Raw genomic sequence first — 12,733 nt, 5'->3', positions numbered from 1 at the left:
TCCACTTCTTAGTTGTTTTCATTTTTTTTTTTCCCAGTTTAGCTTTCCTTCAAATTTTCATTAGATATTTCTATAAGTTTTTCGGTGGGCATTCTCCTCGTTGCAGCCATAGCAGACAATCGTGAAAATCAGGTCATTTCCAGTCTCTGTAGTTGTTGAAAAATCTTGAAGTGTTTGGAATATTGTTGAGATACAAAGCCATATATGTTTCTTGCCTATGCAAATTGTTGATATGTGGAGTCATTCAGTTGATATGGAGTGTCATTCTCCTTGATTAATTTTTTGGTGTTCGGAAGATTTCAGGAGTGTCATTCTCCTTGGTTAATTTTGGTGTTCGGAAGATCTTGGAGTGTCATTCTCCTTAGTTGATTTGGTTAATTTTGGTGTTCGGAAGATCTTGGAGTGTCATTCTCCTTGGTAGATTTAGTTTCTTGGAGTGTCATTCTCCTTGGTAGATTTAGTTTCATGGAGTGTCATTCTCCTTAGTTGATTTGGTTAATTTTGGTGTTCGGAAGATCTTGGAGTGTCATTCTCCATAATTGATTTGGTGCCAGTTTCTGTCAAGATTTGGGAGGGATAATTTGCATAAACATTGTGTTACTATGGCTTCTCAGTTCACAGTCGACAACTTGTTGGGTAAGTTCAGACCAAGACCAGATTTGTTGGGTAAGTTCACTGCTTTGTTGTCCAAGATGGTTGCAGTGCGCAAGGATGACATTTTACATCTTGAGAGCGAGACTTTATATGATTTTGGTGATGTTACAGGCACTGGGAGCACGGAACTGGGCAGACAGTTGGAGACCAGTAATTGCAGATCAGTCTCAAATACCTGGCTAGTTCAAACTTCACTTGGATACTCCAGAGTTAAGTTTGAGGGGGGAGTAATAACTGATATAACAGAAAAGGGTATTATTGTAATTAGGTTATATGGCTATATAAGGGATTGTTTAGCTATCATTTCTTTAAGTTCTTTTGTATACATTTTCTTCATTTAATCAATACAATCTTTCTGGTTTTCTCTCAATCATCTTCCTCTTCCACTGTACCATTTCTTCATCTTTACAATGTAGTTAATACATGTTATATCTTGTCAGTCTCCTGACTAGTCAGCCGGGGTGATCAGAAAAACATAATCTTGCAATTATTTTTATTTCTTTTGTCTGCTAGTCCTGATATCAGAAATTAGGCTGTTGGCAATGCCGACGACATAGAAGAATTGCAGCAGCAAAGTTGTACTCAGAGAAAAGACCAACTGAAAAACATTATTCTCTTTCAAAAACAAGGTGAAACTCACAAAATTTTGTGGATCCTACATCATAATGTAAGAGATGACTTGTCTCAGTCTCCGTTGAAGACTTTTTCGAGCAAAAGATGGAAACAATGTACAAAGCGAGTGAAAATTGAACTATTTTAAAAATTATTTTATTTTATTAACTCTTCATCTCCTCCTTCTCTGTTACTTTCATTGGCATCTTCTCTTAACTCTTGTTTTCATCTCTCTTCTTTCTCTTCTCTTGTCGAACTCGAGACAAGTTTAGTAACGGGTTTCTTGACAAAGAGGAAAGGAGACCAAGATAAACGTTTCTTTCTAGGGCTATTTTAATTCAACTTTGTACAAGGGCCCTAGTTTTTCCACACAAAGTGAGACAAAAACAAGAGAAGCATTCGACTCGGCTTTTTGGTCTGTGGCTTCGCTTCGGTATCTAAGTACTAATTAGTATAGTCTGAGGATGTTAGCATAGATTGATTCAACAAGGCGTTATTTACCTAACTAGGTATAAAAGGCTGCTCATTTTATCATTAGGCATTTCTTGGCGATTGATTCTATGCAAATAACTAACAAGGTCTCATGTGAGCATCGGTTTTCCGTTATACACGTTAACAACCTGCTAATCACTCACGTCAGAACCTAATATAATATGGTTTTGTACTTTCATCAATATTATTATATCAGTTTAGCAAATCAGTTAGAATTGAGACCATGGATCTTTAGTTTTTACTACAATTTTGTTTATCAAGTAAAGTGCTGTCTTGCATTGCATATTTGCTTACTCTTTCCCTGGTCATTTAGCATAAAGTTCATGAGGAACTATGAACTGGTTGGAAACTTTGATTTAAACTTTGGCATTGTGTACTTTTTGTAAAACCATTTTGTGAATGGCAATGAATTATGCCGAGAATTATTGAGAGAATAGTTGACTTTGCATACAAGTTAATGAAATATCTAGGACTCTCGGTGCCTTAAGGAAATAAACATATTGGAGTCCTAATTACATGCAATCAATTAAGGGCCTTTATTAAGTAAATACAAGGAATGAGAGTCATGATGGGACTTAATCTTATTGAAGAGATAGAGATTATCACTCTTACTGATAATAGGCTGGTTTGAGTGAAACCCTAATATGATAATGTGAGGATATACATTTATATATCAGCTGAATAAATCCCTACTTCTACACAATTAGATTCTCAAAACTAAACCCTATTCAATAGTAGAGATCGTTGACAAAGTTTCCTCTTGTTACCTATGCTTCATGTTCTACACTGTCACATTGAAAATCATTCAGTGAAATACAAGGCACCTTTTACATTTACTTGCTTTTAATTTTTCTCAAATTATAGTGCATAATTGTAGAGGTCGCACTTGGTGCGATGGCAAGTGCCTTCGCCCATGAGCGGTAGGTCTCGGGTTCGAGACTTGGGAGCAGCCTCTCCATAAATGGGGGTAAGGCTAGCCGACATTCACCTCTCCCAGACCCTGCGTAAAGCGGGAGCCTTGTGCACTGGGTACGACCTTTACCTTTAATTAAAATATTTGAAAACAGAACAGAAAAATAGAAGAGAAAAGGAAACTAGATTTCCTACATAGAACTGGAGAAATTAATAACTCACTCCTACCTTGTTTGTCTATACATTCATTTTCCTAAATTGTCTATGAAATAACCCTATGTTTTTTTGTCGAAAATGTGACACTAGGGACTCTAGAAAATCTTAAATGAAAACAGTGTATTGTATAACTGGAGAATCAATAGTAATGAAAAAAAAACAGTTGCATTAAAATTTGAGAGAAATGTGAAGATGTTTAATTACATGATATATGTACTTAGAAGAATTTACATTTGGAGGAAGTATAGAATAAAAAACTAAACCAGCTAGCCCACAAGCACCAATTCCTTTCCTCAAAATCAATTTGATCTTGATCGGTAGTACTAGCGGGGAGTACTATAGCTAATTAGGGAGAAAAATAAGATCATGAGAAACTAAAAACATTAATTAAAATTGCTTCTCACGTCCTATTAACCTTTAACTCCTTTGATCTCACCCATAATCATCATGCGATCAAGCTAGCTAGCTAGCCTCAGAAAATCTCGATCTATTGTCTGGGTGACAAGTCCGAATTATGACCCACATTGAAAATTTCTCTGTTTCCGGTGCAAAGTGGACATGCACATGTCACAAACGAGAGGAGAAGAGAATTTAGAAGTTGATGATGCCTGCATGCACAAGGAACCAATATCGCTCCACGAGTGTTTCTTTGGGAGGAAAATGGTCCTTTGACATGCATTGGAGCAAACACCAACCTTGGAGTGAAGAGCACAACTGCAGTTCTTATGGTACGGCCTTTGCTCAATTTCAGAATCCTGCATTGACAGACTTCCTTCAAACACACACTGAAACATCAATCCAGCAACTCCGGTGCTTGACATTCTATAAGGTTGATGAATTGAAACTCTTGAACTAAGTTTCGTGAAAGGCTGTGACTGTCAGCGACTCAGCAGTGTAGGCTCTTTTGCTAAGCGTTTGTGTATTGTTGTGTACTGTTGAAACATTTGCATGGTTTCGAAAACGTTTATATAGTAGCGGGGGATTAAGGTATGATAAAAATTATAAAAGGGGGTGTGGGGGAAATCAGGAAAATTTTTCTCACGTACTTCTTTTTGAACTCGAGAAGTTTAGTTATGGGATTCTTGTCATAGTGGAAAGGAAAGACAAGTGTTTGTTTCTATGGAAAATTCAGCTTTGTGCACATGTGCCCTAGTTTTTCCATACACAGAGAGAGAGAGAGAGAGAGAGAGAGAGAGAAAGAATTCTTGTTTGGTGGCTTAATTGGCTTTGGTATCTAAGTATTGATTATTTATGTTTCAGGTTGTTAATTATCATAGATTAATCCGCAGAAAACGTTATATGCTTAACCTAACTACTTAGAAGGGCTGCTTTGTTCGTTTTATTGATTTATTATTATGCATGCAATAAACGACCCGTCATTGATCGCTCGCTTTGAAACCAAATTAATATGGTTTTGTACTTTCATTAATTGTTATTATATTTGTCTGCACCACTTAGGGTTGAGATGTTGGATCTTTAGCTTTTACTCCAATTTCGTTGGTTAATTGAGTTTTACATTTGTTTGCGATTCCATTCTATAATTTTGCATCAAGTCTTAGAGGAACTTTGAATAGATAATTTCACCATCCTTTGATTAAGGTTGACTTCAAATTTGATAGTTTTTCATTAGTTAATAGTTTCAAAAGTAACAACCCCAATTTTAAATTAGTTGACGAAAGCTGTGCCTTCAGTCTCTTACACCCATATTGCAACAACTTGCAAGCTATGACTTGTGCATTAATTGGTCTAATATAAATGGTATATATATTTATTTCACCATCAAGGTCTAGTTAGAATTTGAATAATACTAGGGAGATCATATATTTATATTATATTATTATATCATATGATATGGTGAATGATACATATAATTGAATCGAATGAAAAAAAAACTCATTAATTGACATGGCATTGGCATGCACATATCAATTACTACATCATATGATACATCAATATAGTATCAATATGTGGTCTCTCCAACATTTTCCATTATGTTTAGATGATGAAAATAAACTTGGAATTTGGATAAAAGTCAGAATTTATAAACATGCACCAATTTCCTTGTTTGAATTCATAAAGATGAAATTTAGAATTTTCGCGTAGAAAAAAACTTGTGATTTGAGACCTCTAATTCCCAATTTCAAATTCCCTGTAAATAATTGTCCTTTTCAAATTTCGATGAGTGAGGTTTTAAAAATAAAAAATCTAAAAAAAAACTCAACCATAAGTGGCTACCACCTCCACTTGTCACCACTACCCACCATCATTATCACCATCACAAGGTTCTAAAAGACGCTAGGCATAGTTGGGCAGTGAGCTAGGGTCTAGTGTCTAGGCGGCTAGGAGAGGTCTAGATGGAGCCTTAGGCAGATCAGACAAATTTAAGTAAATTTGTTGTACATTGTATAAATAAGTTTTTTTTATATTTAAAAATTACATAATCATATAGGGATAAACAACAAAATAGAATGATATATAGATTATAAAGTATTCAAACATATTCAAACAAACATATAATAAGTGTTCATCTAGCAAACATGTAATGAGTATTCATCCAACTATTCACCAAGTCTTTTACAATTTATCCAAAGAAATAAAATGCAAAACGAAAGTTATTTATTTTCTATCCAAGTGAGAGTCGCAACTTAAGTGGCTGCCAAGGCCGATCTAGGCGGGCTAGACAAGTTTAGGTGCCCTTTCTTAATTTTCAAATGTCTAGAGCTTAATCAGGACAATAGTCAGCCACCTAATGCCTAAGTATGAATTTCTAGAACAGTGCACTATTACGGCTACCACCACCACCACACATTGATGTCTTCCCTGCCTTTGCCACCGCCACCACCACCACACATTGGTGTCTCCCCCGCCTTTGCTACCGCCACCACCCACCATCATTATCACCATCACGACTGCCGTTGCTACCATATAATGTTGTCTCCCCCGTCGTTGTCACCGCCACCGCTCATTGTCATATCTGCCATCACCATCACCACTACTAGGACATTTCCTAACTCCAATCTCTCATTTATATACTAATGACTCTATACACAGATTAAATTCTGTGTATAATTCCGTTGTTCTTTTAGAGTAACTAAACAAGAAAATTTATAAATTTTAGAAAATAAAATTTCATCATCACAATTTCTGTTATTTTAAATTTCTTAATAATTTAAAATTTTCTCATCCAAACCCAAACATTTCTATATTTTCTTTTTTGTTGTGGTAACCGGTAAATATCTCACATACTTTCGAAGTTCTTTTGGTGATATACGGTGGGTGTCTCAAGGCCACGGACCATTTGTCTTAAGCCAGTGGACTGATTATTTCTTTTGCTTAGTTTTCACTTGGGCTTTGATCCCCCTTGTTTCACCACAAAAATGAAGGCCTAATTGCACTAATCATCCATGTAGCTATGTAAATGCCGGCCTTGTCATGAAAAACTCGGTATAATACTTTTGCGGTTAAGCTTTGTTATTAATCTTAATCTGATTCCAACTTTCCATCCTAATTTGACCAATTTTCTTCGCGTGTGAGCTATGTGAAAAGTCGAAAGGTTATTTTAAAACATCGAAACTTGTTTCACCCTTAAATTATGTTTGAACTGATCTTATTCATGTCTTCACGTAAGATGCATAGATGCACACAAGCAAAATCAAACAAAATTTAAACATGAAGTTTGGTAGTCCTTTGTGTTCTCCACCTCTTTGTGTAAATTGACTAAATTCTCATATTTGACGCTTTTGTCTATGATATTTTTCCTCGTAGCCCTACTTTGAGTCTTGTTTTGGCAGGGGCTGTGAGCTTTGGAACCAAGGCACGCATATCGGCAGCTTGTATTTAGTACTTTGTATTAACAAATTAACAATGTACACTTTTCTTGGTTGAGCTGGTTGAAAGACTTGGCTATCATCAGGCATATGCATCAGTAATGTGATAAATGTTATACTAAACAAAAAATATACCGATGTAACAAGAAAGAATGACCCCTGCAATTGGAGGAGATACTTTTATTTTGTTGTAACTTGTTGTCTCATTTGGAGTGTAGTGTGTACCACCACAAAACTACCTCTCTGTCTCTCTCTGTCATGTTCTTATGTGGTAGCCATCTCCGTTGTCGACAGTGAATATTTGTAATACTTATATTCATTCGACAAGAAAAAGATAACATTTTCTAATGGAAAATTATACATATATTAAAATTGGGTTTTTCCTAGCACTGTTTTTCACTGTTTGTGAACAGTGAAATAGCGGTAATGCCCTTATTTGCTTCTCTGTTCTCCGTTGTTTTCCGTCCTTGGCACAATAGAATTACTTATTTGTCCGCGCTGTGCATGTGTAGGGGTGAATTTTTTTGCCAAATTATCATACCAAAGTTGTGCCAAAAAATTTGGTGGTAATGGTACGTTATTTGTACCGTACCATACATTTTCAGTACAGTAATGGTATTCAAAACCATTACCAATGGTATACCGTACCGTATCACTCCTATTAATATTATATCATTTATTTATTCATTTATATATGTAATTATGTATTATTATCATTATATATGCACTTCTATATTTTTTGCCTAGTCATCTATCCAAACCATCCTCTCACCCTCTAACCTCTACTTTCCCAATAAAAAAACCTAAGCCTTATCTATTGCGACTTCATATTTTCACTCATCTTGCCATGGACTTCATCTCTGTTGGTCCCGTTCCGGCGACTCTCTCTCTTCGCAGTCCATCTCATCTTCTCCTTCATCAAATTGGGTTGTCTTTCTCCCTGGCTTCGATCAGCAATTATGTTTGCACCTTTTGAATTTCTTGCCTTATATGTAGGTTTAATTTAGATATTCTCGCATACTTTTTTTCTCCGGATAGTGTACTATGTGTGGACAGCTTCTGAGTGGAATGGTTGTGTGTCATTAAATAACATGATGTTATCGTGGTTGTGGCTGGGTATATGATGGCCCAGGTGATGCCACGTGAGAAGATATCGGTTTTGTGGAGGCATGAATTATGGTCACCGGACTATACTGACTATTTCTGTCGAATATGATAAATAGTCACCGGATAGTATTGACTAAATTAGTCGGGCGTTTGGTGCAGTATCGGACTAATAATCGTATTATTTATACTGTGTTTGGTGCTGAACCAGATAAGAAAAGAAAAAGAAAAAATTTGAGAAATCTTTGTTTGTTTGTAGGCGTCGGAGATGCAGCGGCGGAGAAGAGGGAGAAAGATCCGGTAGCTAGAAGAAGATGCGGGTAGAGGAATTTTTTTTCTTCTTTCAAATTGCAAACATTCTGAATCATTGCAAGAATTCACGTTTCAAATTGCTAACTTTCCAATCGAGCAGATGGTGATATCGAACCCGTCAAACAGTAGATGTGGAAAGAAGAAAAATCGGAGTAAGAGGACTAGGTTCGCTAGAAGAACTAAGGAGGAAGAAGAAGAATAATACGATGGAAGGGAACCTGCGTTTCTGCTTTGCAGGTTCGCCGGCGGAGGAATTGAGTTTTGAGATTTGTGGGAAAGAGGGGGAAGAACAGAGGGAGGGGAAACGAAGAAGAAGATGTTCATCTCTGTTGATTGCGTGGTGGTAGGCAGTGGAATCAGTGGGCTCTGCATTGCTCAGGTGCTGGCTAGCAAGCACGGCGACGCCATCCCAAATGACATAGTCACGAAGGCTAGGGATCGGGTGGGAGGCAACATCATCACCATCGAGAAGGACAACTATCCTGGAGCAGAGATAGCGGCTGCGTCTGGAGAGGAAGGACCCGACTAAATTGTACCGTGGTTTTGGAGAGGATAAACAAGCGAGTGTTTACCGTATAAAGTAGGTGGGACCAGATTGTTTAATCTGGTTACTATTTAATACAAACGGACACCAAACACCGTACTCCATATTATTAGTATTATCCAATGTCTTATACGATATGCCAAACGGGGCCTGAGAGTTCTATTTTTTGGATTTCCTCCCTTATATGTAGGTTTCGTTTAGTATGCGATGGTAACATAAATGGGTAGCAGTTGGATTATTTGGGACTCAATGAGAGACATAAAGACAGAGGAGCAACCTATTCTGTTTCTTATTGTAAGTCGATCAAATTTGGAAATTTTTACATGTAAAGATTGAATATGTTGAGGAGTCACTCTTCTATATCTAGTCAAGAAGAATTACAATAACTCATGAAAGTGGCCATGACGTTTGAGGAAATTTTTTACTTTTGCCACAAGCCAGGCACTTATCTAAAACATATTTAATTAACTTGATTGTCTTTGTTGCCACTCTGTTTGCGTTATGAATATCAATGGATTCTAAGTTTAGCATGTGTTTTTTTATATTCCCACAGCTACAGTTCTCTAAGCATGCTTACAGTGGAAACCATGATTCAAAACAGTGTATATGTCTTTGCAAGCTAATCCTACTGTTAATAGAACTACGTCCTTTATCTCTGCTTGCATGCTTTTTAACATGGAGAAAATTGAATTTGTATGTTAGAATTAGCGTTATTCTTGGTGTTCAACTACCTGGAAAGGGTTCTTGAGATTGTATTTTGGAATTAGTGTTTTTGATTCAGAACAAAAGGTCAATAATCAATATTATACCAACATACATTTAATAGCTCAAATTTATATACAACAGCTGATTTCTAATCCCGCAGCAACGCGCCGGCATTGCTACCTAGTAATACCTAAATTCCCTTCTTGTTCTTTTGATTTTTTAAATTTTATTACTATAACAAAGTTCTAAAAGATGTTAGGCGCTGTCAAGCTGAGATCGAAGGCCTAATGCCTAGGCGGCTAGTAAGGAGCCTAGGCAGACTTAAGTAAATTTATTATAAATCGTATAAATAAGTGTATGCTTTTATTTAAGAAATACATAATTGTATTAGAATACATAAATTACAAAATAAATGACATACTGATGATAAAATATTATAACATAATGAAAACATGGGTAACAAGTATATAATGTGTTCATTCAACTATTTAACAAGTCTCTTACAATTGTCACTTAGTACTACCGTCTAGTGGTATTCCTCTTCACTTGTAAGTGAACAGTCTTAGATTCGATTCTCACCAAAGGTGAATTTGAACCACATTATTGTCAGCTCATTGTAAGGCTAAGCCCAACCCTTTCCATGTAGTGTAGATAATTTTGTTTGTTAAAAAAAATAAAAAAAAAGTCTCTTACAAATTAGAAAAAATAAAATGCAAAATGAAGGTTTTTTATTTTTTGTCTAAGTGAGAGTTGCGACTTAGGCGCGTGCATAGACGGGTCTAGGTGGATGCCTAGGCAGGTTTGGAGGAGGGGGCTAGGTGGGCGCCTAAGCAACTCCATGCGTCATTTCCTAATTTTCAAACTCCTAGAATTAATCTGGACGATGACTAGCTACCTAACGCTTAAACATAAATTTTTAGAACAGTAATTTTAAACTACACTAAAAATTTTAGATAGTTGATTGAACTTGAAAACAATGAGTTGAGAAATGCCTCATTCATCGGACAATTTCTTATTTACGTGCCTCAATTCTCTTTCGATGAATCGATTTATTTAATTTAACGGCTAGAAAAAAAAAGTACAAATTTTTGTTCTCTTTAATTAATATTTGAAAATGACAGGTTGGGAAGCACACAGACGGAGGGACATGAGAACATGGATGGCATTTCACTTTGTGTGTCATTTCTTCTGTTTGTTCGTTTTCTTTTTCCTCTTTTTGTTATAATATATAATATATTAACACAAGTTGTCTTCGAATCGTTGAACATGGCGGTGGCAGCCGACTAAACAGCCCATCAAGCCTACAATACGTTATATACGTGCGGTGGTGTTTCCGTGTTTGCATTGTATTTCATTGGTTTTATTGACTATTTGGCAATTAAACACGTACACTTAAAGGCTGATGATTGCAGGTTTACTCTTTCGTTATGTTAACGGCTCTCCAATTCCTATGCATTATTTTTAGTCTTAGATCCAGGAATCTCCAGAAAAATCTGAAAGAGTTTTATTTTCAAGTCACCAGAAAACTCTGGAAATAGGTTTATTTGCAAGTCACAATTGAGCACATATTCAAATACGATCACTTATGATTTATTTGTTAAATTGAATGACTCGTTACATGTAAGAAAACAAAAAATTACCTGTACATTTTTGGCACCAACTCTAATGAAATATTAATTTTGAGAAGGGTTACCGGATTACATTATCTGTATGATCCTTCTAACAAAAACACGCGACCTTGTTATGTTATATTTTGATCTCACTCGTTCACACACTGATTTCATCAAATGTAAAAGACAGCTCTTGGCTCAACTCAGAAATCTAGCTAGATCCCCAAATTGGGTTTTGAAAGGACATGATTTCAAATTTGCAGTCTAAAAATGCAAATTGAGAATGAAATTGACAAAGCCCGGTAGAAACAAATTAGAACCCAGTACTCTGTTTGGTGATTTCAAAACAGAACTAAACCAAAAATACGAGATCAAGTTCTTAATATCTCATATAATACGATGATTGCCGGATGAAAAGATGGTATTGATATGATGGTGATCAGAAAAAATTATAAACCTCTCTGAATATGCTCAAAATTAGATTTAATTACAAAACTTGATTATCCCATAATAATTGATCAAAGAAAGTAAGTATACATATTGTAATGATCAAATCACAAACGTACATCAAACCTTGAAGAAAACAATCTCCTCTTCCTCATCCTCCTCATCCTCATCATACAAAGTATCCAATTGTTGATGCGAGTGCCGCCGATGATGTGCCCTCCCGACCGCGTGGTTGTGCTGAGCCGGCGAGGAAGACGGCGAGGAGTGCACGGAAGAACCGGCGGAAGCCACCAAAGCCAAGTTCCCTTCGCTCCAAGCCCGCCTCAGCGGATACGACACTTTCTTACTCTTAGGCCCTCCGTGGGTGCATTGCTTGTTACGTGACTTGTTGTGTAAGGCACACCCGCAGTTGCGGTGGTACGGGCGCCGTTCCACTCCGATATCCGACCCCGATATGCAACCCTCGTACACGCACCGGAACAGCCCGTCGGCGGCAGCTCCTGCAGCGGCCATGCGATCCGTTGATTGATTCGTATTGAATACGTGTTGCAGGTCCAGAAATAAAGTTTAGAGGCAACGGGGGCAATTTATAGGAAAAGGGGTTGTTGGTAGTTATCTAGTGAAGAACAACGTGATAGGGGTGAAAAGGACAAAAGGGGGAAAGCAGTTAGTTGTCGGCTAGGCGAAATTTTTCATTGTGACGGGAACGCAAGTTGTACACCATATGTTTTAATAGAAGTGGTGAGAAAATTTATTTTTTAAGCTCTTAATTTTTTAGTACACATATTCCACAATTTGTATAATAACATGTGATATACTACCCTGTGTACCGATTACACTGAAGAATCTCTCATCAGCTAGCTCCTAGCTGGGTTGCTGATTGTGATGTATGGAAAGAGATCATCTCAGGATCTCTTCCATTAAAGACACCAAATCAAGTGATCGGGACCCTTGAAATTTAATACAACGGTTAAAATTATTATAATTTTTTAAAATGACCTCCATTTTTAAGATTATTTGATTTGATGACTTTGGTGGAAAAGATCTGAAGATGATGTCTTTCCGTGATGTATGAGCATATGCGGCAGTAAATCAAGCTTTCAAGCCGTGTGTTGTGGGTTGGTCATAGTCTGAGTTAATTTTTGGCATGCACTTCTCCATGTGGGCCTGTTTGAGTGGAAATTTAGCCATGAGTTGGGAGAGAAATTGGGGAGTGAAGTTACTAACAATAAATTAATTAGATACTCTAAATTAGTTAGGCGTAACTGAGTTCCCTGTTATATGGTATTATTAGTCTA

At 36.7% G+C, this 12,733-nt stretch overlaps 1 protein-coding gene and 1 pseudogene across 1 annotated transcript; one reads left to right on the top strand and one right to left on the bottom strand.

The window, feature by feature from the left end:
* Window positions 1–602: 602 nt before the first annotated feature.
* Window positions 603–9,122, top strand: LOC139191680 (uncharacterized; annotated as a pseudogene).
* A 2,433-nt stretch (window positions 9,123–11,555) lies between these two features.
* Window positions 11,556–11,948, bottom strand: LOC103400026 (uncharacterized). The gene has a single exon (XM_008338707.4). The coding sequence runs from the start codon at window positions 11,946–11,948 to the stop codon at window positions 11,556–11,558; it is 393 nt and encodes a 130-aa protein (XP_008336929.1).
* Window positions 11,949–12,733: the final 785 nt, after the last annotated feature.

This window comes from Malus domestica, chromosome 15 (assembly GCF_042453785.1).
Source record: "Malus domestica chromosome 15, GDT2T_hap1".
NCBI classification, from domain to species: domain Eukaryota; kingdom Viridiplantae; phylum Streptophyta; class Magnoliopsida; order Rosales; family Rosaceae; genus Malus; species Malus domestica.
Note: the sequence above shows the minus strand (reverse complement) of the source record. Positions and strands in the feature narration are given on the sequence as shown.

Bases quoted from the DNA above. Each gene is read 5' to 3' on its own strand.
- LOC103400026 (XM_008338707.4), bottom strand. From the start codon at position 11,948: ATGGCCGCTGCAGGAGCTGCCGCCGACGGGCTGTTCCGGTGCGTGTAC.